At 41.4% G+C, this 27,465-nt stretch overlaps 1 protein-coding gene across 2 annotated transcripts; it reads right to left on the bottom strand.

Annotated features, from left to right (window-relative positions):
* Window positions 1-271: 271 nt before the first annotated feature.
* stxbp1a (syntaxin binding protein 1a) lies at window positions 272-27,465 on the bottom strand. Of its 2 annotated transcripts, XM_079364199.1 has the most exons (20): window positions 27,354-27,465; window positions 15,940-15,989; window positions 15,334-15,415; window positions 15,162-15,238; window positions 14,386-14,464; window positions 14,085-14,188; window positions 12,109-12,257; window positions 11,461-11,545; window positions 11,203-11,333; window positions 11,013-11,120; window positions 10,848-10,908; window positions 10,405-10,470; window positions 10,222-10,302; window positions 9,995-10,133; window positions 9,549-9,658; window positions 9,213-9,314; window positions 8,746-8,831; window positions 6,995-7,149; window positions 5,411-5,568; window positions 1,222-1,280 (listed from the first exon to the last, which is right to left on the bottom strand). In XM_079364199.1, exons 1-19 carry the CDS (start codon window positions 27,388-27,390, stop codon window positions 5,459-5,461), a joined length of 1,812 nt encoding a protein of 603 aa, XP_079220325.1. In that variant the 5' UTR covers window positions 27,391-27,465; the 3' UTR covers window positions 1,222-1,280; window positions 5,411-5,458. The 2 variants fall into 2 exon arrangements, with proteins under 2 accessions (XP_079220326.1, XP_079220325.1); XM_079364200.1 differs by lacking the exon at window positions 5,411-5,568 and having other exon boundaries at window positions 272-1,280.

The raw sequence follows: 27,465 nt of genomic DNA, 5'->3' as shown, positions 1-27,465 counted from the left end.
ATTGTCCCCGTCACTTCCAAAAGAATCCATTTGTAGTTTGCAAGACTACAAGTTACCAGCATGCAGCCGACACATTAGCATTTTAGTTTACTTGCTGTAATAGTTTGTCGTTTGGCAAACCTTGTTTAAAGAAAAGGAACCTTCACTTTGTCCTGAAATAAAGGTCGTCCAAAGCAGCACATGGGTCTGCATGGATCTTTAATGATGGAGGCAAGCTACACTGAAGCCCAACAAAGATCCTCTCCTCAACAGATAATCACCCACTACAAATATAAACTAACATGAAGGATCGTCTCATCCAAAAGAAAAACAGTTTGGAGACACCCACCGACACTTCTACCACTCATGTTGCATAGTCCTAGTTATTTATATCTTACTATACGCTCCAAATGTTCCAAACAGTTTCATTTGCATCCACATGTAAATAAGACAGCTTTAGTCTGGGGAAACACACACAGACTACTGTGGCTGCCAGATCCCAAACAGAACCTTAAACTATTGCAAAAGTATGAGAGCATGTTTTAGACATTGTGATACTCAGAACAGATGTTTTCACTGAAGTATTGTTCTTTAAGGGGAAAAAAAAGCTAAATGCTAACTCTGTGGCTCCCAGAACATCCACACTGGATACAAACACATTAACAATCCACACTAAGTCCAAGCATGCTACTGAATACGAACATCTCAAATGGGGGGGTCGGGGGGGGGGGGGGGGGGGGGGGTGTCCCTCTCTGTTGATATATTTAAATATATTGCATGTTGACTGATATGATATATTTTACAACATCAACCTCTCAAACTGCACATCCCTCCTCCATCGGCTTCCAATAAAACTCACAGCAAGGAGGAAACCCAAAGGAAAGAAATGTCTATCTTTACACATTCTAGCAGGTTTGATAGCATACAATATTACATTTTGGTACTTTCAGTTTTAAATGGCCTTCTGTTCTGATATTTAAACCTATTTCAGTAAGTTCATTTAGTTGCATCCATTGTAAAACATGAGAATACTTGCAACAGTTTTATTCTTTGATACAACATATATTTTTTTTATCATCTAAGATGTCTTTTTTAGTCTTCTCAAGCAAGATGCATACACATGAAAGTCGGGTTGTTTGGGGGAAGGACACGGGGGGACAGACGGGTCAAAGGGCAGCAGGGTGAAGAGAAAGAGGAGAGAGATGTTGTTGGAGGATTTTAGCTTGCCACTTCCTCGTCTGGTTTGTTCATGGCCTTGAGCTGCTCCAGCAGGGTGGTGGGGGTGAAGATGTTGGTCGATCCTGGAGACACACACATTTGTCAAACACACACACACACACACACAGAAATACACGGCGTTAGATCAGCACCTAAGAGTGGAACAGATCAAAATGTGTTTTCAGCTCTTGTGATGCAGCTACTTTCGACGAGGGTGGTGTGACACAACGATGGAAGTGATGTTAGCAACCTCAGTAACCTCAAGTTAGAACGACTAACACTATCGCTGAGATTACTGACTACCTTTGTAGTACTGGCACACTAGTTCGGCTGATTTTCCCCAGATTTACATGTGCCTTGCTACTGTTAGGTAGACATTACTTAAGAAGTTCATTTAAAGAATTTCGACAGCTTATCACTACTCTCATCATCATCATCATCATCATCATTCAGTCGATCACAACTTCATAGAAAAACTCTTTCAGAATTTACTACAAATGAGTGAAAATAAATCTGCATAGATGGAGAAAACCTTGATAAAAATAGTGTTAAAAACTGTTTTGAAGCCTGTATGGGCATGGCCAATCAGATGTTCCCTGGCATCGTCCCTGGATCTGCACACAACAATGGTGTTTACAACAACAGGCCATCAATAACAGGCCCAAATATAATTCCAACATCAGGAACATTAGCAACTAAATGATTTGGATTTGGATCGATACAAACATTTGACATAGCTCTGACTAAAACTGTTAATCCTTCAGTCTGCAGACATACAGCCTGATGCAAACACATAACATAGTTTTGAATTCACATGCAGCAAACAGATATGGAAGCACATGTAAAATAACAAAACTACATGATTAGCATGAATGTGTGAGTTTAAGCATCAGATGTGCTGCTTGGAATTCTGCAACTCGTCACAAATCTACAATGCACAGCCAATCAGGTGTTAGAAAAATAGATGGACTCAAAGTAGAGCATGCAGGACGCTGAAAAACACAACCACAAAATAAAAAGATTGACGCAGATCGACTCTACGCGTCATGAACACCCAAGAATGAGGTCCATTTTCTGCCACAAACATGAATGTCGATGTAAAATCTAGCGCCATACTAACACAGGGACGGACTCTTGAGACAGCTGAAGACACATTTCTGACTTTTCAAAAAACATAAAAGGTGATGTGAGGAGTAAAGCAAACCTTTGTCCCGTTCTGTTTGTTGCTCAATCACCTGATGATTCACTGCACGACTCGTTTGATTTACTCCTCACACCTGTTCAGCATTATCAAAAAGTATTTCAGCTACACTGATGTTTTTCTTTTGCAAAGCTGCGTGTTTCTTCCACTCTGGTTTGATCGGGAGCTTCAGTAAAGCTAAACTAGAGTCTATGTGGGCTCAGAACAGGGAGTGGAAGAACCTTAGGTACAAACAGCAGAGAAAATAGGCAAGCCCATCTGGAGCTGTGTTAATATGTTGATGTGGGGGTCGGAAGTGTCAGGGGGCGTAGGTGGGGGGTTAAGAGGGAGTGGCTTCACCTACTTCTCTGCTGTTACCTAAACACACAGCTTCGTGGGCCTTTGAGCCCCAGAAACAGAACACAGTGACATTGATGTCTAAAGTATTGACTAAAGTATTACTGTGCATGATTAAGATCAAAACAGCGTAAAAAAACAAACACTTGTCAAAGTAAGTGATGGCCATTTTACTCAGGAAGTGTTGATGCAGCAGTATGCGGGGGAACAGCCATACTGCTGATGGTGAGAGCTGCTTACTGAGAAAACCATAAAAACCAAAAGTTGGTTTGCAAACGATATCGCTTTAGCAGATTAGTTAGGGATGAGGGAGCTACACAGGTCTTCAATATTCAGTCTTTCATGAGTGAAAGTCCCGCTTTAGATGGAAATGTGTGTGTATAAGTCAATTTAAAGTCGATCACCTAATTCTTTACAGAAATGAACAATGAGGCAGTCATGGATATGAATGCAAACCGGGGTTATTTATTACATCTACCAACAAGGTGTGTTTTAAAAGAACCATATTTCTAACTGGTAGCACTTTATTCCTGCAACAAAATATTTTTAAATGCTTGACCTAGGTCCTAGGTAAAGCTCAGAAGCTGACCATGTAAATATGTCACGTAGAAATCTTTCATCTCTCTCCAATTACAATGTTTGGAATTTAAAAAACAACTTAACTTTAAGACACACTTCTCCCAAAATAAAAAATAAAAAATCAGGCCAATAATCCCATTATTAGTTAAGATACATTTTAAAATTTCATACAATTTACCTCAGTAAGGTTGCACATTTCTCAGTTTTATTTATATTTTGAATGACCTGATTAGACTCTGTGACACAATTGAACCTTGCAGAATTTGCACACTGGCAAAGATCTCAGTGACCATTTAGAAGTACTGTAAATGTATTTTTTAATAAATGCTTGATCAGTGTTTTGTACTTGTAAACAGATTCTTTTAATTTTAGACTTTTTGTGATCAACACGTATTTATGTTAATATACACTGATGCAAAGGATGTAAATGGTGGTTCTCTTGTTCACGTGGGAGGGAGGGGGGGGGGGGGTTAGTGGCAGCTGTTGGGTATGTGCAGCATCTTTACTTTTTTTAGTTTGCTAAAGCGTATCAGGTGGAACATAACTACAGTCCCCGGCTCTGTCCGCAGAGAGGCATCAAAGTGGGAGTGATACGAAGGACAACTTTCTAGGCATCTGCGCTTAATTGATCTGAACTTATTCCTGTTACTTGACTGTTCCTCACCAAGGTTGCCCTGTGAGGCAGCATCCTGAAGGTATTATCGAGATAAGGATGCTTCTATTCAGCACCCTCTGCAGAAGAGCCATGAGACATGTAAGCATGTAATGGTGGTCTGAGAGAAAGTGACATGGACTAGGTCTTGGGAGTCAAAAGAACAAAAAAAAACGACACAAGGAAAAAGGAGAGAATCCTTTTTTGAAATCCAATTCAAGGACCTGTCCTAAAAAAAAAAAGGAAAGAAAAATTAAGGTGATTGTCTTGGCGAGGAGTTGACTACAAAAAAAATACGACTCAAACTGATAAAGATGGATCTCGGGGGTAGATTAAATCAGGAGTTAGTGTTCGACGGGCACAAAGGGCCTTTGGGTGGCTGAGGAGGAACGATTTAATCCACCCAGCTGAGATGATGGGAGGAGGCAGCAGGGATGGGGTCACAACCCCCTCAGGCATGGCCGCTCTTCATCAGAGACAGAACCTGGGCTGTTTCCAAAGAACCTGAGCCTTACAGACCGAGACACACTGTGACATGCTGAGCATTACTATGTCAAGGTTACATGGACACGAGGCTGCAAGGCTGCAAGGCTGCATACAACCTCTGCACAAATATGTAACGTATAAATGTTGTTTTTACATGATGCAAGTTTTTTTTTAGGGAATAGATTTTACATACATTTACATTTGTATATTTTGTTGTGCCATGCAGGCTACGCGATATGTCATAAGTAAAGCCAAGCTACACTGATCTATATCATGCATTCTTTGTAATGGCCAGCAGGGGGCAACTCAATAAAAGTCAGACAGTTTGAAAACAGAACGGGAAATTGACCCTTAATCTCAGCTGATATGACATCTGAGTTTATTTTCCTAATATGTGTATGATCTTAATCACTGGTTAAAGTCTCCTTCAATCCAGCACAAAGCTAATACATACACAGCAGAAGAATAGACAGGGAATGCTTTGAGACGTGACTACATGTGATTGGTAAATGTTTCCTACAACAGCCTGTCAAGCACAATCACTTCTGTTTTGAGCAATAAGCTTAGTACGATCTGAGGGAGTCTGCACCCTACGCAGGTTATTTCATGTTTGAAGTGAGTCCACATTGGGCTCTTTACAGACTCAATCAAATCCGGAGGTGTGCATGTGGGGTGAGGTTCAGATTTAAGCCTTCTTGTCGGGACAGCAGCCAGTTAACACCTGAAAAATTCAGGATTCCCTGATTGATTGAATACTCTCACAAACAGGGACTGGGGCCTGATGAAGAGGACCATGCATTGAGGGGAGGTTGGGGATGCCCATCACTGAGGATTACAGGGGAGGAGGAAGGTGGAGTTACAGAAAACAGTACTGAGTGTTCAAAGAAGAAGAAGGAACAGGGAGAAGGCCCTTATACTGTGAGGGTTCAGAAAGGGCTTCTTTGTGCGGCTGCCTTTACTTTTTTGTGTGTGATTTCTCTCTCCCTCCCTCCCAATCTCTCTCTGCCTCACTCGGCTGAGGCTTCTGCGTCCTCAAAGGACACCCTAGTGGACTCTCGGAAGTCGGGGTGCTGCAGGTCCGATAAGAATTTGGTGGGGGATAGCAAGTGGGTGGAACCTGTGGAGGAACAGAGGCGGCTTCACCACTCTTCTCTCAGCACAGTCCACGCCCCTCCCCCACTCTTGCATAAACAAAGGGGTTAAAAAACAAGCAACCTGACATACACAACATACTTGCACACACACGCGCGCACACACACACACGCACACACAGATAATTCTAAACCAGGAAGTTCACACTCATCCACGCACTCGCCTTGTGTCAAAAACACAGAATACAAACAGACACAGAAAAGACATGGCATGGCTGCAATTCAAAGACAACAGTAGTTTTAAAAAGGACAACAGCTGAAGCAGAGCACAACAAAAAAACAACAGACACTTTTCCATTAATAACACAGACTGAATGCAAAGCTGTAAGACATGAAATAAACAGTACAGAGGTGCATAACAAAGGGCTAAGCTAACGTAACACATTGCACACAGAAGGCAGGTTGTTACGACTCCCTGCAGCTAGCCCTCCACATACTGTACTACATAAAGCTCATACAGCTCAGTGTGGGGCTGCAAATCTGATGAAAATCACGTGTGGTGTGGGATTCATGATGTGGGTGCATGAAATTCACAGAAGGAAAAGATACTGTTCTACAAATCCTGTGTTGAGGGAGGCTTAACTTTGGAAAACCTGAAATGTTTGTTTGTTTGTAAAAAAGGGACAGCCTATACATTCATATACAATCATTGATGACTTACCAAACATAACCATATGTAATTTTTTTTTTTTTCATCAAGAGTATGTCAACATTTTCCTTTTCCATGTTAAACTCAAAATGTGTGATCATCTTTTGCCTGATTCAAGAACGGGAAGCTTAATTCCAGAAATGTATGGACGGAAACTTATAATGAAGCAATTATTAAAAGATGTTATGTTGGCAAAAGGTTCATGTATTTAATCCTGTGCTAAAAGAAAAATCTATCTGTATTCTATTTGGGTCAGTTCTGGTTCAGTGGCTGTTTTCTTCAGAGAACCTGTTGACCAAAGGTGTTCAACCTTGAACAGTCCTCTAAAACCTCCCCAAAGGACGTGGTTGCTAAATTAAATTTGATCAACTTTCACAATTTGTAGAAAACATTCAAAAGACACGTCCACTCTGCGTTGCTCTAAAGAGTAACTGAACACACAGCAGAACAGCAGAACCAACACTGCTGATAGGATGGCTGATTGTGGTCAGAAGTGTGCTCTAAAACTTTTAACCACGCTCATCAGTGCTGTGATGGCATCCGGGAGTACACCTGTACATCACTGCAGGAAGGTGAGTATTAACACTGCAGTAGAATACAAACACGTTTATCAGAGGCTGTACTCTCCTCTTCAAGGTTCCTTTGTACATCTTTCATAAGCCATGTTCAGAACTCTAAAAGATATACATATAAACCCGTGGTCTCGCCCTGCGCTCTCTAGCGCCTCCTGTTGCACTACTTACCAATGATGGCCTCCCACTTCCCATTGGCCTGCGTGACCTCATAGGCGCAGCGCATCTCACTGAAGGACACGCCCCCGATGATGAAGACCATGACGCGTGGTCCGGTGCGGTACTCTCCAGGGGTCTTATTCTTGTGCCAGTGGCCGTACCGAGCACTGGAAATGTAAACAGGTTTTTTGATAAAAGTTTATCACGTGTTATTTTGGTTTTAATGAAACAGTAGTTATGAAAATCTGAGGCAACCACCTGAATTAATAATATCTGTCTTTTCCATCATGAGAGGATTAAGAAAAATGTATCTATCTCAGTCTTGATGCATGTAAGGCTTTATAGGCAACTTAAATAGTATTGTATCTCCACTAACCACTAGTATGACATCATCAGCTAAGCTTCATCTGTTTATGAATATATTTAACATTTTTTTAGGTCACAGGTCCTTTCATCAGCACGTGGACAGAGATTTAATTATTGCATTCATGGATCTAGGCTGTACGCTGCTGTAGTGGTTGGCACCTCACAGAAAGCGAGTGATTGACTGCCGACCCGTCCAGGGTGTACCCCGCCTCCTTCCCATAACAGCTGGGATTGGCTCCAGCCCCCCACGACCCCAAACGGGAAAAGCAGTATAGATAATCAATGGATGGATGGATGGTCACCTCTAGCTGTGTAAACCCAACACGGCCATAGACCTAAAACAGTCTATGATCAGCACAAATCAAACCCACAGCTGATATTCAGACTTCTTTTTGCTTTGATGTGGGTCTTTTACACCTGATACCTGTCTCTATACCAGATAATTCCTCCACTATTTTTACCAATTTCTCTACAGCTAATCTGCTAATTAGTGCCAGGATGCTAACCTGCTTCATTTTAATGCCAACAACCACTGCATGCAGAGATGAAGGAAATACAGACTTAGTAATAGAGGTGTGTGGGTTTGGTATTATGAGACTCCCCTATCAAGTAACACACAGTCATTTGATTTATTGTTAAAATAGAAATGTAGATAATTGCTACTTTAAGATGAGGACAGAATAAGCTGATTTTGAGCCACATTGCACATTAGAGATCACATCCCAACATAAACAGGCGTTTCCTGCATCAGTGGAGCTTTTCTATGTCAAACATACGTGTGCTAGTTTGCTCCTCAGCTCTGTGTGTATAGACACACGTGTGTGTGTGCGTGTGTGTGTGTGTGTGTTTCAGTGGGGGAGGGATGTGAAATGAGTCGTGTTGGTTTCTAACAGGATCATTTGAAGCTGAATCAGTACACACACCAGCAGCTTCCACACAGACTGAAGTTTCAGGATTAGTGGAGCTCAAAGTGGCTTCACGTCTCCCACTCACAGATACCTCCATGCGCTTGTGGAGATGGGAATATTGATAACTTGTATTAAGGTTAGCTTGCTTACATGGAAGCAGAAAATTTAAAGGAGTGACCCTCGCACTATTATGCTTTCGTGAGCAAAATTTCAGCAGTGTTTGTCTTTATACTTTTAGAATTTGGATTTGTTGTGGTATTTGTAGAAAGCCTAATTATTAAGGTTGCCTCCTGTGCTATCCTCACACTGGGATACCAGCTCACTGACCTCCCTGTCATCGGCTTCACCTCCCTGCTCTTGATTTTTTCTCAAGAATTGATCTGCTCCTCTCATCTCCCTTCACATATGACTATTGCATCATTTCTTTCGGTTTGATTTAAAAAGGGTTATTCCCTTACAATGTGTATGTTTATTAACTGACAAGCTTACCTGACTGCAGTGGTGCTGAAGGAAGCAGAGGAGCGGGTGGAAATGTAAGGGTAGTGCTTGGTGTCCAGCTTATCTTCAATAGCATCCTGCAGGGGGGACAAAAAAACACGAAACACATCTTTGTCAGCAATACCATCCATCTATCCTCACAAGTAAACACAGTTTGATAGGAGCTTCAGTGTGTCATGTTTCCTAGCAACCACGTGTGGCTCTACCATTGGAGAGTAGGCTTTGCACAAATAAAGGGCTAAAAATAGCATCCTGGTTACACAGCTGTTCAGTTTAGGTCGTTTTGGTGTGTGTACGTCCACTAAATAAAAAATAAATCAAGGTCAGATCAATGACTGTGTTTGTATTGGATTCCCATTTTAGGTTTGCTTGTTAAAAAAAAGATCAGTAAAGATGGTTCTTACATTTACAGCATTGTGTAAGATAAGTCAAATAGAGTCCAAATCTTTAAAACACACCTCCATGATGTCCTTGACCAGTGGTGTCCAACGGGACAGCTGATAGGTCTGCTCGCTCACACGCTCCTTCCTGTCCAGCTTCTTTCCTCTGCGGAGGGTGGACTGATGGAGGAGGGAGAAGAAAGACAACAGTAATGGTGGCCAGAATAAGTCGCACATCTCCTTCACGTGGTTTTCGTCCATAAGATGAGCTCGTACGTTTCAAAATGAAGTGGTGAAAAAGAAGTACACGCTCAGAAATCAAAAGATAAGCGGAGACTCAGAGGTGGAGAAACTCTCGGCGAGAGAAAAACACAAGACTGACAGACAGGGAGCATCACTCAGCGGGGACCTTACGTCTGTGATGATGGGGACCCCCAGGTGGGCCATGTTGGTGATGATCTCACTGTCCTCAGGGGGGATCTGAGCGTGCTGGATCAGTTTGTTCAAGTTCTCCTCTGTAATACCTGTACAGACACACACCAAGGTCACATCGCATAAAAAGAAAATCGACCATTTCTTTCAGTTTGTCCAGCTGGTTTTAGGATGTAGGGGGCTTCGCTTTTGTGACAAGAAAGCAAAAGTCTTGCTTTGTGGAGCAGTGTGAAGGACTTACGGACATCTAGAATTGAGGTCTCTGATTTCAATCTGCTCTGTCAAATATGTTCTTAAAAGTGTCTACAGCATCCTAAAATACCACAGGCCTTTGTCAGAGCCTGGCCTTGGTTTGTCTATTCTAGGCTGTAGAAATATGTTTATGTTACATTAAGAGAAAAAACTAAGACCTGTACACTGCTCCTTACCATTCTTGAGGAAGATGTAGAGCAGGATGATGCGGATCTTGTCGTATGTGGTAACGTTGGCATCCAGCAGGATGGGCACGATGGCCCTCATTGGGTCTTTGATCTTCTCACCCTCAGCGTCTGTACCCATAGCCAGATCCTGCGCAGGCAAGATTGTCATTTTCAACCCTAAAATACATGAGTCCACTTTGAATTTTAAAAGTATATTCTTCTTGTTTCTCTCTCACCTGTTCCACACGACACAACTTATCTACTGTTCCTTGGTAGTGCTTCATACAGTCCTCAGCCAGCTGCAGATGAGTGGAGTACTAAAAAAACAAAACACAAAGCATGCAGGGTCAGCATAGATGTGTGCACACTCAGAAGACAACCACATACTAATAAACACATACACACACAGACACACATACCTTGCTGAGCTCCTTCTGATACTGAGGCATCTTCTTCAGCATCTGGGACAGATCCCTCATCGTGGTCTGTTCAAACCGAAGCAAAAGGATTTCAACAGCAGCACAGAACATCAAAAACAAAACAGAGTCAAGTGAACTATTGATGATGGCGATGTTTCTATCGCAGAACAGTTTGCCCATCAACACTTGAGCGCGGTGTTTTAAGGGTGAACTGTTTCAGAAAAGAAAAAAAAAGCTCAAAACACAAAGTAGGATGAATTAATGTTGTGGAAATCCCCAAGCCATTGATTTGTTTACAGCTAGTTCTTTTTTCTAATAACTATATCACTAACTTCAACACTTATTATATACCTATTCTACATTAACATTTTACACAAAACAGCTAAGAAAACACTACTTTAGATTTTATCTTTCAAATATTTCCAGATTTGCTTCCTCTTCACCTTCTCTCCAGTGTTCATCCTCTTGCTGGCAGAGAACTCCTTCAGCTGGCGTGTCACTTCCCTGATGACAGAGAAGCAGTGAAACATGAGAGAAAGTGGTAGTGGTATCGTTTGAAGGTATCCAAAGCCTGGGCAAAGATACAAAGGGAGAGGAAGGGTACTCACTGGGACACCTCGGCTATGTGTTTGTGTCTCAGGCTCACCCACAGGTCATCGTCCTCATGCAGCAGAACCTCCTTCTCACGAGAATCCCCCATGCCGCTGGTCTCATACCTGCAGAACAGAGACACACTTCCTTAATGAACTCTTATTCTAGTTCCCTTTTCTTCTGATGTGCCACATGGATTTTTCTTACTTGTAGACGTCGTTCTCGATGGGCAGCAGGTCGTAGCCCATGGCCTGGAAGGTGAGCTCATGAAGGACAGGAGAGACGGGGTCAAACGCCCTGTCCAGAATGATCAGCTGTGAGCGAGCCTTATCTGGACCCTACAGAGAGAAAGACACACACGTACAGAAATGTAAAAAGGCGAAAAATAAATGTGATTTAATAGGACAAAGATTATAAGACAACAGGTTTAAAAAAAAAGAAAAAGAAAAAAAGAGCTGAGCCCACCTCTCCCATAGTGGGGTCATCAGCCTTGTAGGCGTCCAGTTTGTCCTGCACCAGCTGGGCCAGGGTGGCGTTGTCCTTGTACTCACTGACAGTGACAGTGGATGAGTATGTGGTCAAACCAATGGAGGCATATGGAATCAGACACAGTGAGACCAGAGGTGAGAGATTGAAAAGGAAGAGGGGAGAAGGGCAAACAAAGACACACTTTACAGTCAAGGAAGAAAACATTTCAATCAAACAGTGTTAACTTCTGACATCTGCAGATCCTAAAGGAAATGGATATCAATAAGGAAACTCAAATATTCCACATAAGTTATTTAATAGTGCTTACTTGCACTGTGCTGCAGTAGTTTTGTAAGAAGCCTAGATGTATTAATCACTTTTAAAAGTCTGTATTAATAGATTGTGGATTTGTCTTTATATTTAAGAACTTAGAGTCACTAACACGTTCACACACAGATAAATATGCAAAACAGGAATGTCAAGAGTTTTCTTTTTTGATTTATTTTTAAGTGGACTTTAATGAACACCATTTTCCTCAAGCATTGCAGGTCACACTGAGGTCCATCAAGGAGCAGGTTAAAACAACAGGCATCCGTACAGTGAAGACATTTTCTCCGCAGCGCCCCCCTGCTATCTGAGCCTCACCCTCGGTATCTGACAGCAGGGTACTCCTTCAGGGTGGCGCAGAGCGTAGCGATCTGCTCAGCCAGCCTCTCCATCACAGGGTTCTTCAGCTGCGTCTTATGGGGGCTGTAGAAACTGTGGAAGGCATCTGCATTGTCCAGAGAGTACACCTGCACGTACAAACACATTGTTGCCATTAGGTGATTCGATTGCTCACCTTCCTAATTCCTCTATCATTTCTCCTATTTCCTCTTGTTCCCTCTATCCTCCAATGTCCTGATTTTCTGTCTTTCACTCATGCATTCATCTATCTTTATTATTTTTTTTCACCTCATCTTTCAACGATCCTTCCCTTCTGTCATCTTCTGACTAATATTTAGTTTATGTCCTCTCCTCTCATTTGTCACCTTTTCTCCATCTGTCTTCTCTTCTCTTCTCTCTCATGTCCTTGTTACCCTTTTATACTGCTGTCGGCTTTTCTCTTCCTCTCTCCCTTAATGTCGTCATTTTTTTGCTTTTCCTGCATTTTGTCAGATTTTCATCCCACCTCATGTTCTCCTTCAGCCTCAATTCTCCTTTCCACCCCTCTCTCTATTTCTCTCTCTCTCTGCTGCAGTATCTTATCTCCTTTTTGTCCTCTCCTCTCCTCCTCATCTTTCTCTTCCTGTCTTTTAATCCTCTCTTCTCATCTTCTCTACTCTCCTGCCTCAACGTCTCTCATCTTTCTGTTCTCCTCTTTCCTCCCCTGCCATGTAATGCTTCCTCCACTGTTCTGTCCTTAACTCCTCTCCCTCTTCTCCTTCCCTCCTCTCCTACATTGCTCCCTACCACTCCCTCCTCCCACCCCTTCTGTCCAGAGTCACATGATCAATTTTTACTGCTCTGCAGAAGGGTCCCTGTGTAGACCTGTCTACAATTGGCTACCGCATGTTGTATGGATCCTGACTCATCCAATGGATTTGAGAGCATCAGTCTGTGGGCGGGGCTATGAGGCAGCGCTTTGCCTGAAGCAGAAAACCACTGACTCTGAATTAATCATAGTAGACAGGAGAGGAGCAAAGCATTGTGGGCCAAGCAGCATTTTCAGATAGTGAGAGACAAGGATGGACAGAAGGAGAGATGTGGGAGATGGAGGGAGAGGGAGAGAGAGAGAGAGAGAGAGAGAGGGAGAGAGAGAGAGAGAGAGAGAGGGGGGGGGGGGGACTGGTGGAGGGAGAGGAAATTTGGAAAAATATGATTGGAAGAAGGGAAATTATATAATAGAAAAATTAATGAAATAAATAAGTAGTAACATGTAAAGGCAGAAATGGAGGAATGGTGGGATTAAAACAAGAAAACAGAGATAGGGAGGGAGACCAGAGGAAAAACATGATGGAGGCAGGAATTTCAAAAGTCCGCAAAGGTGGAGATGAAAGGAGAGGGGAGAAAGAGAAGGCCACTACAAATGAGAGTCTGGAACTAAACACAGCCACTGATGAGTCAGCAGCGATGGGCTAAGTGGCCACCTCAGTAAAAATGTGTGTTTCTTTCTTGTCTCTTTTTAGCCATCATTGACTCCAACAACCAATAACCTCACAGTTACTATTCCTGTCTGTGTCCTTTGCTGCATCTCTCTCCTCCTATCTGTCTTAGTCGACCTCTCTCCGTGCTTTGCGAAAGCTTTTTGTCTTAAAGTCTCTCACTCTGGTTTTCACTCACAGTCACTAAGAATGCAAATGAGGCAGCGTGTATTTCTTGCGTACGAGGAGGGGAGAGGCAAGGTGAATAAAGACAAGACAGGAAAAACAATCCAGGGGCCTGATGAGTGAAATGTTGTGTTGGTTCACAAAGAAAGAAATAAGAATACAGCATGTCGGATATGTATCAATGGTTCTGTTTTACAGAATAAATATAAGCATAGCACATAGCACAACCAGCACTCTCAGGGTTTCTCTTTGAGCAGCAGAGTTAACTTCATTTCTCTGTCCTCGGTGAGTTTTGCACCGCTGGTTGTTTACCTGCGACTCGTAGGGTAAGAAGGCGATGTTGATCTCTGTCAGAGTTTTGATGTTTTTGGAAGCGCGGCTCTTCGTCAGCTCATTGAACAGAGGATCAGGGCAGGCTGAAATCAGGACATTTAAGAAGAAAAAAAAGGTTAGAAATGTGTTAAGTCATAGATGTTATTTTTTTTTAAAGTGAGTTTTGTCTGTGTTTGTGTTCTGACTGTAAACTTAAGTACTACAGCGTTTGATTTGCTGTTTCTTGCTTAAATATTTCAAGCAAAAAACACCAATAGCAGGTCTTGGTTAGTATACTCACAGTCAGTGAAGAACACATGGGCTGCCTTGTATTTAGCTGAATGAGGGTCTTTGAAGTCGGCGATGAGGGTTTGGACAGACTGGAGAAATAAATGGAGTTGATTAGATCATGAAGATGTTTGATACGTTCATGCGGGTGTGTTTATACAAAAGAGAGTGTCCTGTGATACATGTACAGTATAATGAATGATCACAAGACGTCATAGTTTTAAACATTTCTAAAATGTCTGCCGATGTTAATAGAGCCGTAAACAAACAGATCCTTCATTTTACATTTAAGTGCTACTCTGAGTTCCTGCTTTACATACAGTATGTGTACAGTATTACATACAGTATGTGAATTTCCCTCGGGATCAATAAAGTATCTATCTATCTATCTATCTATCTATCTATCTATCTATCTATCTATCTATCTATCTATCTATCTATCTATCTATCTATCTTCAATGTTTGCAGTCTTCTGTTTGTCTTTAGATTTAAATAATACTTTTCAGAAATGTAGGCTGGGATGTTTTCTGTCTGTAAAAGACCAATGTAATGTTTGACATTTAAAAATAGACCATGATGTCACTGAACTAAATCAAATAGTTGTATTCACAATGAAGCAGATTTTTTTTTAATTTGAATTAGTGAGAGAGCGAGATATGGAAACAAGGGGATTGTGAATGTGTATTTATGTTTTTACAGCTGAGTGTTCGGCTTCTCTGTTCTCCTACGACAAAACTTCTAAATGTAAACGATGGACTAAAGAGAGACAGAGATAGAGTGCTCCCGTACCTTCTCTGTGGGTGTGATCAGGAAAATGGCCTCCAGGCTGGGAAGAGGCTCTCGTCGTTTGTTGATGTCCTCCACGACTAGAGAAGAAGAAGCAGACAAGTACGCAGTTAAAGAAGTGCTCAGTAAATACAAACAAACCAGTATAATGGCAGCTGAGATTCAGGTGTCTTACTGGTGATGCCCTCGGTCATGATGTCTGTCATCTTGCAGCAGGAAGACAACATCCTCATGCTGAGCTGGTCCACGATCAGCGCCTGGAAACAGGAAGTACAACAGTTGGGTATTAAACAGACACAGTTTATTACTCGCGTTGAACTTCCAACAATAAAGCTCTCGCCTTCAAATAAAGCTTCACATCCCAGCGTTTAAACATAACCCTCCTCATGAGGAGTTTTTAAACAACATTTCTGCCAGGAAACGTTTTAGTCATTTGAATAACTAAATAATCAACAGATTGCTCTTGTCTTTAAAAGAAACGGCAAAGATAAGCAGAAAACCACATCATGGCTTCAGTGGTATCATTATTTAAATTCTGGACAGGGAGGAAAATGCTGAATAAGCCTGCCAGCAGTTCCAAAACATTTTTGGCTTGACAGGTTTTGTAACCCACAATTCAAAGCATCAAACTAATTGATTAAATGGAACGACTGGCGAAGCTGCCGACGAGGCTGCAGGGATTTTTTTGTTACCTCACTGATCAGTTTGAGTCTCAAACGTTCACACACCCCGTCAGTACTCCACCCATAGTGAGCTATTTTCTTCAAAGTGAACTTCTTACCTTCCATTCTCCCTTCTTCTTCACCTTCTTGATCACATCATTCATAATCTCTGTCAAAGAAAAGACAAGAAAAATCAGGACTGAGGCATTAAAATATGAAGAACATAAAATGATGGAGAACATTTCCTCATCAGAAAACAGTCATAATACTTGTATACACAGTGACAATGGCTTTTCTTCTTCATTAGAGCTGAAGGCTGCTGCTCCTTATTTGCATAAATCAGAAAAGCTGGGTATTGTGTAAAGCCATTTAAATCCCAATTAGACATTAGACAGACAGTGAAAAAGAAACCTCACCAACTGTTTCAGTAATGTCATCCATCCATCATCTGATCAGCCTAACATCTCTGGAGACTGGAGAATGACATGCAGGAAAGGAGTCACGGGATTCGAACCCAGGACATACTGCCCTCTGTATGTGGGATGCACACTGACCACTAGGCTACCAGTGCTCTCCACAGTGAACCAATGCTAGCAATGGAAGCAAACACTTGTGGCCAAACCACTAACACGGATAATTCAGGCTTCTTTAAATTCAGCCACATGACTACAGTGCAGTCAAGGGAACATTGTCATTTCAGGTCAAGCATACAGTCTTACATGCTGCTTTGTATCTTATTCTTGCTGGTTTTGGGCTTCATTAACTCACATGACGAGAATGCTGCTCGACAATAAATACAAACTGTAGTGGAAACAGCTTTTACATTATCCTGCGCTACTGGCGTTGGTCTAAATCTGAACATCCCACGATGCATTTCCAACGCTGGAGGGCAGTAACACGTGAAGGACAAATATAGCCTCGTCCAAGGTTAATGACCACAAATCTCCTACAGTGGTGGATATAAACACAGAGACCGTCGGGGAATGATGCTGCTTCATGTCTCTGCAGTCTCAAAGATCCAGCGGAGAAATAATCCCATCCACTGTGAGATCTAACAGCGATGGTCATTGTGATGCCGTGCATCTGACATTAGCCTGATCATTGTACCAACCATCTGCCAGCTGTATTAGGATAAACCCATTTAGGGTGAATTACTGTTTTACATCATGCTGGATGGCTGTGAATATAAACCACTCAGCTAAGCCCCTTGGCCCAGGCATAAACCTGAGGCAACACAGATACTGATGGATTACCACAGATTAGAAATGACGTAAAAACAGAACTACTGAACACACATCTAACACAAAAACCGTTCATCTTTCAGGCTACAAAACAATAATGTCAAAATAGACATGTTACTGTCAAGACTATTTTTCCGCCTGGATAGTGCAGTCATGGAAATCAACCCTTTTGTCCAAATATGTCATGTCTGCTACCAAAATAACTACGAAGTCAACAACTAATATGTCCAATTTAAATCTTAAAACAGCACATCACAGATTATAACTGGAGGGGAGTAATCAAGTAATATTTCTCCTTAAATTCAAGCGTACAAACACAAACTCTTAAAGATCAGGCCTGACCCTTTAATGGAATCAAAATGTGGCTTAAAAAAGATGAGAGCTAAGGCTACAGCTAATTAACCAAAGCAGAGCAAGACATCCATTGGAACTGTCACTGGATCTGCTTAAAGTCAAAAACACAAGATGAAGAATAATGATGGCTGTGGAAAATAAACTTAATATCAAGGTCTGTCATTTTACTCTATTGACAAGGGCTGTTAAGGTGTTACATGCTTGTCTCCATTTTGTCAGAGGAAGGGCTCAAAGCGTCACACTTTGTAAATACCCTGATTTATGAGAAGGAAGTAAGGAAGGATATGGAAAAAAGAGGGAAGGAAGGAAGGAAGGACACAGGGAATGATAACCTGGTGCATGTGAATATAGCTCATGTATAGAAAAGGTATGTTTTCTAAATAACTACAGACTGGTCCTTTACTTGCAGCCTACAGACTGTATAAACGATGTGACTGGAATTTGACCTAGTGAATCCTGGAACAATGAGACTCCAACCTGCACCTCCTTTGAGTCAGAGGAACTGTACGTGACCTCCTGTGGGATGTATGAACGTGGAATAGTCCCAGTTCTTTTCTCACTAAATGACAGAGAGATTCCCAGACTCAGCTTCAGACGATTATTTCCAGCACCTTCCGTGTCCTGTTCTTAAAGCTGCCGTGTCAGCACAACGGCACAGCAGAACTAAACCAAATACAAAAACTGAAACTCCGGGCTTTTTGGGTTATTAAAGATGGAGCTGATGAGCCTTACAATAGCAAACATTAATGCTGTTTAGTTGACTTGTTTTTCCCGCAGCAGCGACTCCACACCTCAGGAGGAGACACTGCTACAAACAAAAAGCTCTGGGGTCATCCATCACTTTTTTCCCTTTTACCCTGCAGCAGCATTTTTCTGATAAGGGTTTCCTGATCTAAGCAGCGTTAGAATTCCTGATTGGCTGGTGAAAGGAGCGAATCATTTAGCAGCTAAAGAGCTAGATATTTCCCCTTGTGAGCTGCTGGAGCCCAAAACAATAGTTTAAAGGCACATGTTGTCCTATCACTCACCATCTGATCTTTATAAATGTAAGTGTTGCTTTAAATACATTTTCCAACTTGTGACTTTTCAAGGTATTTCAAGGTATTTCAAGGTAAGGTGTCAGTGACTCATTTTCAGCTGATTTCCGGCTGAATATAAAAATGTCCATCCAGACTATTCTTTTATCAGTTTTCATCAACAAAATCTGGCTTTCAATGTATTTTTCATATACATTTGAACATGCTAAGATTTGTAAAAGAGAGAGAAAGTTTTAGAATAAATGGTAAAGAAAAATAAACAATCCATTTCCAAATCTATTTACACACGTTTATCTCCTTCAAGGGTTCTTACAGAAAGGATACTGAAAAGAGTTAAAGGGGCACTTCACTCCTGTAACCGACGTCTAACACAGTGCTGTTGATTTTTCCACTTTGACCTTTTGATACGAGCACAACAATAGAGAACCCAGCAGTCAGACAGAAGGGAACGAACCTGAAATAACAGCGCAACAGCTGTGCCAACCAAACAGGCATGCGCAAACACACACACACACACACACACACACACACACACACACACACACACACACACACACACACACACACACACACACACACACACACACACACACACACACACACACACACACACACACACACACACACACACACACACACACACACACACACACACACACACACACACACACACACACACACACACACACACACCCAGTTTAACAGGATACACATCCTCTTGTTCTCTTGTAGGAGAGAGAGGAAAACTTGGAGTGACTGAAAGAACAGAAAAGAATCAAATGCCACAGATCATGTAAATTAAAAAAAAAAAAAACAACAACACATATTGTCTATTTAGACTTATTCCAAAAAACTGCCTACAGTCATTGTTAACAAAAAAAGAAGAAATGTTTTGAGCTCTATGATCATGCCGATAGGTTCAGTGAGTCTGCACATGATGCAGCAGTGAAGAGCTGACAGTTTCTCCCTTTGACTCGTGGTTATGCCCCCTTCGGGGACTTTCACCTATGAGTACATGACCCATTTTTTCTCTGGATCTCAGCTTCACAGCAGCATCCCTCTCGAGAGAATCTGACACGACTGATCTTAAAGAGACAGGCGGACATTTCAGCTGGGCTCGCACTGAAACACGATGACAGCCTTCAACACTCTTCAGTTCAAAGGCTCTTTAAACTGCTGGAATAAAAGACACTTTAAGCTTGACTCATTGGGTTTCCACCTTTAATGAAGAACTTAGTTAAGTCATGAAGCCAATGGCGCTCATACTGTCTCATATCAGGGGCAATGAAACAACAGAATGGCAAATAAAAGTATAACAGTTATGACGTTGTATTATGAGCAAAGGCTGTAGGCCTCAGGAGAACATGAAGAAGGTAACAGTTGAATTTCATCACTGATACGTCATGGTTCATAGCTCTGTTTTAGACAATTATACAGTAAAATAAGTTAATCAGACTTATTTGTAATAATTATAATAAACCAATTAAAGATTTGTTCAGAAATCAATTCATGATAACTTGATGTTCACTTTGAAAATAGATTGATTACCAATCATTCATTACTTAAAGCTCCAATATGGAAGTTAATTTGCTAACACGTAAAAACATAAAAAGCTAAAGTAATACATTTAAGCACTGATTCACCAGGGTAGTTGCTTGGTTACATGGCAAGGGACAATGGTTTCTGACTGTTTCATGTTTCTTTAACACTGTTTTAAATTAAACTGAACCCAAACATTTAAGATTAGTCTTGAAACTACCCGACAGATATGGGACTCTTGTGGCTGAAACAAAAAAAAAAAAATCAGATATCGGCCGATATTTTTCTTCGATCTATGTTTGATCTGTAGAGATATATTTAGACACATTTATCCTGTTTGATCCCTCTAATGCAGTTATCAAACACTATATTAGACTCTATACTAGCAACTGCAAGAACTACACTGCTAGTGTAATACAACAACTTTCAAATGAAATGTTTTAGAGTAGGTCTGCCTGATATTTATCTGCAGGCCCACTGGACAGGCGGTTACATAACACCATAACCAGCCCGAGTTGTTGTTGGCCTCACATGCCTCCAAAACTGACCCAGTCAAAGGAAGAGGTCATGCTGACTGAAGAGGAGAGGTGCACGTCACCCAACTTAAAACATGTGAGGAAAGACCCTCTCTCATGCCCTTCACTGAGGGGTTGACAGGAGGTGACGTAGACGAGCAGAGAGCAGACAGAGGCCTCTGCCAGCACGTCTGTCTGTGTTGTAAATTGATGATAATGGGCTGATCTTTGGTGACCGTTTTCTTTATTCTCATGCAATTTACATTAAAGTGTGCCTGGGCATGGTGAAAGCCTACAAAGTTTAAGCATCAAGTATTATTAGTTCAGTAACAACGACAAAAAAAACCCAACTATTAATATGCTTTGAATGCCTTAAAACATAAGAATTGTACCTGCTGGGCCACAAAAGATGTTACAGCATCAGAAGAAACAGAAGAAATAGATTCCCACAGAGTGGTCTAAAGACACTGCAGACACACGTGGAGGTGACAGCCACCTCTCTTTATCTGACAGTGAGGAGCTTCTATGAGGGTAAACCCAGATTAAGAGATGCTGTCATCAATCATCAGAAGGTAGTACTGCAGCAACCAGAACACAGCTTGGAGCAGGTTTCATTAGTACCATTGCAGCAGACTGTGTGTGGTCTTTGTGGCTCACCTGATATGGCAACTACCCATCGATGACATCATCACAGGCCAATGAGTCAAATTCAGATGTTAACATTTCTCTCTATGGTGGTTTATTACATTCATTCACTGTTAATTTGAACACTGCAGATAATTTACATACAAACACAATAAGATACTAATGTTGCTCTATTTTCTTACATAATGAGGTCCATAACAAGCAGTTGACTAATCAATGACTATACAACCTGCTGCTGCATACTCCTACTTCACACCCACAGTAGGAGTGATCTTTTTAGACATGATTTCTTGAGCAGTTCTTCTTTATATAATAAGATATGTATTTTCAACATGAACGCTTCACAGTGTGTTCCAACCAGCTGGATGTTTATTCTTTCTTAGGGCAGCAACACAAGAAGCTCAATGTGTAAATGTATGGTTATAGCCAAAGATTACATCAAGTATAAGAACACATCATTAAGGACATCTGCCATTTTGTAAATAAAATAAAATAAAATTCATACTACACTAAGGTTATTCTCTTTCAATTGAACAGAACAAGTATCAAATATGGACATTGGAACAGCTTGGACAAGAAGTGTTTGATATTTTAGAAATAATGTATTCCTATCCTGCATTCATTTTCTGTAATCTGTATCTGACAATAAAAAAACAAATGTAACATGATTTATGAAATATATTTATTATTTATGTTGTATTGCTTACCCCACACGGTGAGTTGTATCTAATGCAATCCAAATCCAGTGTAAGTTAGGGAAAACAAGCTTGTGTACAATAGCATGGGTTCAAAGAGTTCGAGCGGCTCTTTTGGAGTTGTACATTTTTGGATGTAAGATAGCAAAATAAAACACATTATAATGTGATTTTAGTCTTATTTATTCCATTTTGGAGTGTTCATGTTGACCTACTGATGTAAATACAATGCATGGAGGTCATCAGCCCTGTACAGCCTTGAATTACTGAGATTCTCCAGAGAGCTGATGCACATATCATCAGAGATGATATGATAAATCTTCTAGTAATCAAATCCCTCTTAAGTGATGCACCAAATATTCAATTCTCATTCAGGATATAACACATTACGAAAAATTAAGGTGCACTAAATGCTAATACATTTTGAAAGGTCACTGACGCATCATTAAGAGATTCTTTTGGCTTTATTACGTTACACTAACAGCAGAGGAGGAAACTGGAAGACCTCTATACTTTGTCTTGTCTTTAAGCACAAGGATGAAAAACCTCCCAGAAACCCAGAGAACAGAAAATTGCAGACAAAATATAATAGACTGAGGAGGCAAGTTATCCTCTGGGATGCTGCAGGCTCTACTGTGCTGGCTGTAGCTCAGTCTGCAGCTCTGATTCCTCTGCAGTCTCGTCCAGCTCAGCCATGCTGCTAATGTACAGAGGAAAATCCCAAACCAATATCATCTTGTGTCGTATATTGAATTCTCAGACAGTTGAAACAACAAAGCGATTCATCTTCTTCATGTCATGCCAGCTTTGCTATTTATGCTCATTTTTGTTTGCTCATCAAAGGAGGCGCAATCATGGCTGACGCAATCATGCAAATTGCACCTGCGTACTAAAAGTAGACGTTACTGTAATAAATGTGTCGTCACTGTACATGTGTGTATGTTTGGAGAAGGAGGATGGTGTGAGACGTTACGATCTAATGAGAAGAGTGGGAGGAGGATGTGTGCCAGCTCTGAAACAGCATAAAGAGACGGGGAATTCATTCGGATCATGAGCTGCTCTTAGCCTTCTTTAGAAAGCTTTATTTTAGCCAGAACTCCATGCATCGTAACCACAGGGACATGACATCAAAGCATGGATTTGTTTGGCACTGTGTGCATGTGTGTGTGTGTGTGTGTGTGTGTGTGTGTGTGTGTGTGTGTGTGTGTGTGTGTAGCACGCATGAATTGGTGTTGTGTGTGATTTACAGAGACCCAGCGGCAGCAGTCACTGCGTCAGACTGAACCCAGACGGGTGTGTGTGATGCTGGGGTTCAGTGATGCTTCCAAGGTCAATGGAGAGCTTATCAAATGCGCGTGCCCGTGTGTTTGTGTCCATTTGCAAAGAAGTGCGCGTGTGCATATGTCCTTCTGTTTCACCTTTATCTTTTCTCTAAGCACTACTAGAGATGGGTACACAGCCACTTGCTTCCAGATACTTCCAAGGAAAAGTCAAAAGCCTCATCATTAAACACATTATTAGACATTAAAAGGATTAAGTCAAGATTGGGCATAGTGCCCTTTATTTTCTTCCCCTACAGAATGAAATAAGAATACAAAAATCAGTCTTACATGTGTGAATAAGAGTAAGGATATGACAATGAAGGTAAAGCGTGGCTCTTTCCAGAGATCAAAAATACATCTCTGAAGGTGCATAGCCACTATGCTTGGCTTTAATTTGGAAATGAGTTCCACAGAGAACCCACCCACACAGGGTGAACATGCAAACTCTACACAGCCGGGGAATCGAACCAAGAACCTTTACACAGCAAACGCCTCGCAAAAAAACATAACGATCCTGCTCAAACTCAAACGCCCCCACCACGATGAGGTAGCAGTTCCGGGGTCAACTCAATTCATACTATAACGCTTAATAATATTCCAATTCAATGATAATAACTTGTAATCTAACTGATATCTTTGAGCACAAACCTTCCATTGTCTGCTGTTTAAACACCGGACAGTCCAAATTTATGGGGTTAAAGGCAGTGTAGGTTATTCCCTCCAAATACACTTCTTAAGAAATTGGTTAAAATTGTCTTAACAAAGAACATCTGTTCTCTTAAGCATTTTTAACACGAGGTACTAATTAGATGAGCCAATCTGTCTTCCTGCTCTTTCTTTAGCCCATGCATTCACAAGCCCTTACTCAAAGCATAAGATGAAATCTGCTTCTGGACCAACGGCGCTTGAATAAGTGAGGGGGGTGGCTTTTGAGAGAGCACAGAGGGGATGGGTAAAGACGGAGCACTGAGGGAATGCTACTTTAAAAATCCGGCTAATTTTTGAAAATTACCAACCCTGCCTTTAACTCAAATTCTATGACAATGATAGGTTAATGGAATATCCATATAGAATCCAATCAGATCTTTTTCCAAATAATTAACCCTTCCTTTTACATCTTAATCAAGGACTGTAAGATTCACAATCCTGTTATTTGTACCTATTTTGTAACGACAGGATGCTAATCAATGGTATGTGATGGCTGTCTACTGTATTTCATGTGCACTCACATGACAACAGAAAAAGTCGCTGGAGACATTGGTTGTAGAAAAGTAAGGCTGGGCGATCGTCGACGGATTCACTGGGAGTGAAATGTGTTTCGATAGACTGATGCGATGACGTTTAGGGCATTAACATAATGATTATTTTTGCATGAAACAAAAAAATGGGGTGCTGGAAAAGCTGCGTAGTTATGTCGGGCGTACCATGTACAGAATCCATAATTCTCATCGCAGTGGATGTGGATTTGAGGCAGAAAATCTAAATATTAAAATCAAAACAGAAAATTACATAACCACTGATACAACATCTTATGACTGTAATTTACATCTCAGTTAACTTTTAATTCATATCTTAACATGAGGATTAAATCTTATCTGGGTCAACATAAAAAGGTCAAAAGCAACCTTTCGTTTATTGGAAACAAAAAGATTGGGCACAATAACGTGTTCGCCTGTATTAATATAATCATGTCTCTATGCAATTAAACATCCTGAGTGTCAAAAACAATGTCTCATTTCTCAATCATCGCTGGGTTTTATTTGCTGTGTTCCTTCAGTTTCATTCACCTGAGTTGCAGCACTGTTGTGGCGGAAATATGTGTCAGCTCATGTTTGTAGCCTTACTTTCCATCTCTCTCACAGCCTGATGCTCATATACAGTCATGAAAGGGGAGGGTGAAGCTCCCTTTACTGCCCATCCCCCCCCTCCTTCATCCTGGCTGCTACATCCACTGCTGCAGAGGGCCCATGATGGTGTCACCCTCCCTTTTTCACCCCCCCCCCCCCTCGCCTCCACCAATCCCATCCCTGCTTCACCTCAGCCAAACAGAGCGCAGGTGTTGCCTGCTGCGTCTCTGCCTTTACCTACTGGGAGACATGCACGCGTGTTTACATTGTTCTGGGAGCGATTCACTCGACACTGACAGCCTGCGTGGCCCTGTTATATAACAGAGAGTTATCAAAGCATAAGTAATTCAATAATGCAGAACATGTCAGAATATTTGGTGAATGAAGCTGCATTGTGTAGTGGTCTAACCTTTTAGCCTCGCCTTCACAGAATAAAACCTTATCATGTATAACTACCACTGATAGAGAGTTAAGTCTGGGATCCCAACTGTGCTTCATAGCACCTCAATTATTAGTATTAAATATCAGTATATTAAATTTAAAGATGTTCCAACTTCTTAGACAGGCTGGATTTTACTAATTTTATACGATAATTTGTATAATATTACAAATGTACACTGGTTAAATTCTTTCTTCCCAGCAAAATGTTTCATAACCGTCCGTTTTATTTACAGCTATAAGCTATGGGTCATGCATCATTAATAGATGATTTAATACTAAACTATATTTATTCATTTTTCAGTCTAACCTCCAGTCCGACCACATCAGGAACATTTCATGATATATAACATATCGTCTTTTTAGGATTATACTGCAGTCATGAATGTTTTAGGATGGCAATTATTATGAGTTCAGTGTTGAGGTGGGAGGCCTGATTCTCAAATAGAAAGCTTTCCACTCACCCATATCAACGCAGAAAGACTGCAACTGAAGATGTGTACCGGTATGTGTTTTTAATGGGATGTGGTGGTGGCACACTTATAAGAAATGTGATGATCCTTAAAATATTGAACACATTTTGATATTTAAATGTCTAAATGCCAAAGAGAGAAGAAGAGAGAGATCAGTCCAAAGATACTGGGGGAATTTTTGGAGTGAAAACGTAACCAAATCAATAAACTAGACGACAGAAATCAAATGAAGCAAACCCTGCACCATGGGCACAGGATGTGAGCAAAAAGAAAAGAAAAGAAAAGAAAGTGAAGAAAAGGTGCAGCTGAAGGTGATTTTTTTCTAGAAACAGGCTTCTGGGCGACTGTTTTCACATTAAGAGGTCTGTGTGACTTTACTTGCAGGCCTGTCTGACATTAACACGACCACCATCACTTGCACCCAGCTGACCCTGCTGAGCAGAATCGCTCTGCGCCTCCATGTTCAGGCCTGCATCAGCACCACACAGCGACACTGCGCGAGCATCAGCCCAAATAAATGAGTCTAAATGACTAAATCCGATACGAGCGGTCGAGTTGACATCCTCCTAATGATGCAGGATGAACAGACTGATCGGTAAAGGGCATGGTGGTGATAATGATGATGAAGGACATCGAATGATCGTTGTAGGTGGTAGCATTTGTATGTGTGCACATAATGCGGAATTTGCTCCCGTAGTGGCCCTTTTTAAGATAACTTCCCCGTCTTGGACACATTTGGATTCAATCGGCCATTGATGTGCAGCGGCGCTGAGCGCAGCTCGATTCAGCTCTGGTGGAGAAAGGGTGTTTTACGCAACCGATTCGTGCTACAGCAGAGGGGTGAGGCGCTGCTGAATCCAGGGAATCCCATGGACGGAGAGGGAAAATCTCATGTCTATTACTGATACACTGAAATGAGATGATTGGCCATAATTAGCTGACAGTGGCTTGAGGAGCATTTTACAGATCAAAATTACAATTTATGCTGCAGCTCCAATGCAGGGTATTTATGAGTTACCGCTATTTGAAATTGAAAGGGCGTGCATTTGCACCCAGGCTTTCTGCAGCCTTCTGAAGAATTATCTTGTCTTAATTTCCAGTGGGCAATTACAGCTTGTGATATCCCATCCACCCTCCGCCGTATTAAATAGGCTACAAATACGCATCAGCACCGCAGTAGCCTACTGAGACAAACCAGTCTCTGCAGGTTATCTACAGCTCCAACACCACACAGCTGTGGTTTGCAATGGGATAACATGGAACACCAAAGACACAACCTTCATCATCATCATCGCCCAGATGCACTAGCACACATCCGCATCCTTAAAAAATCACAAACTCACAATACAAAACCACATTTAGGCGCAGCACTGCAGCAGCTCAACATATCAAATCGTAAAAAAAAACTAATTAAACAAAAATCTTACTTTCGCCGACCACCGCCTTTAATCCGATAGGTGCCATGATGCTGCTGAGTCTCAGTACCGAGTGTTCCTCCTTTGCTTCCTCCCTCCTCTCTGTGATCACCTCACATTGCAG

Source organism: Symphodus melops, assembly GCF_947650265.1.
Source record: "Symphodus melops genome assembly, chromosome: 16".
Lineage (NCBI taxonomy): Eukaryota > Metazoa > Chordata > Actinopteri > Labriformes > Labridae > Symphodus > Symphodus melops.
The sequence above is the reverse complement of the archived record's forward strand: the minus strand, read 5'-3'. Positions and strand labels throughout refer to the sequence as shown.

What these genes read in the sequence shown, in the direction of transcription:
- stxbp1a (XM_079364199.1), bottom strand. Translation starts at nt 27,390, where the DNA reads ATGGCACCTATCGGATTAAAGGCGGTGGTCGGCGAAA. An exon ending in CATGACCGAGGGCATCACCA is followed by an intron (nt 15,239 to 15,333) that starts GTAAGACACCTG and finishes CTTCTTCTCTAG; the next exon opens with TCGTGGAGGACATCAACAAA. An exon ending in TTCAGCACCACTGCAGTCAG is followed by an intron (nt 7,150 to 8,745) that starts GTAAGCTTGTCA and finishes TTACATTTCCAG; the next exon opens with TGCTCGGTACGGCCACTGGC.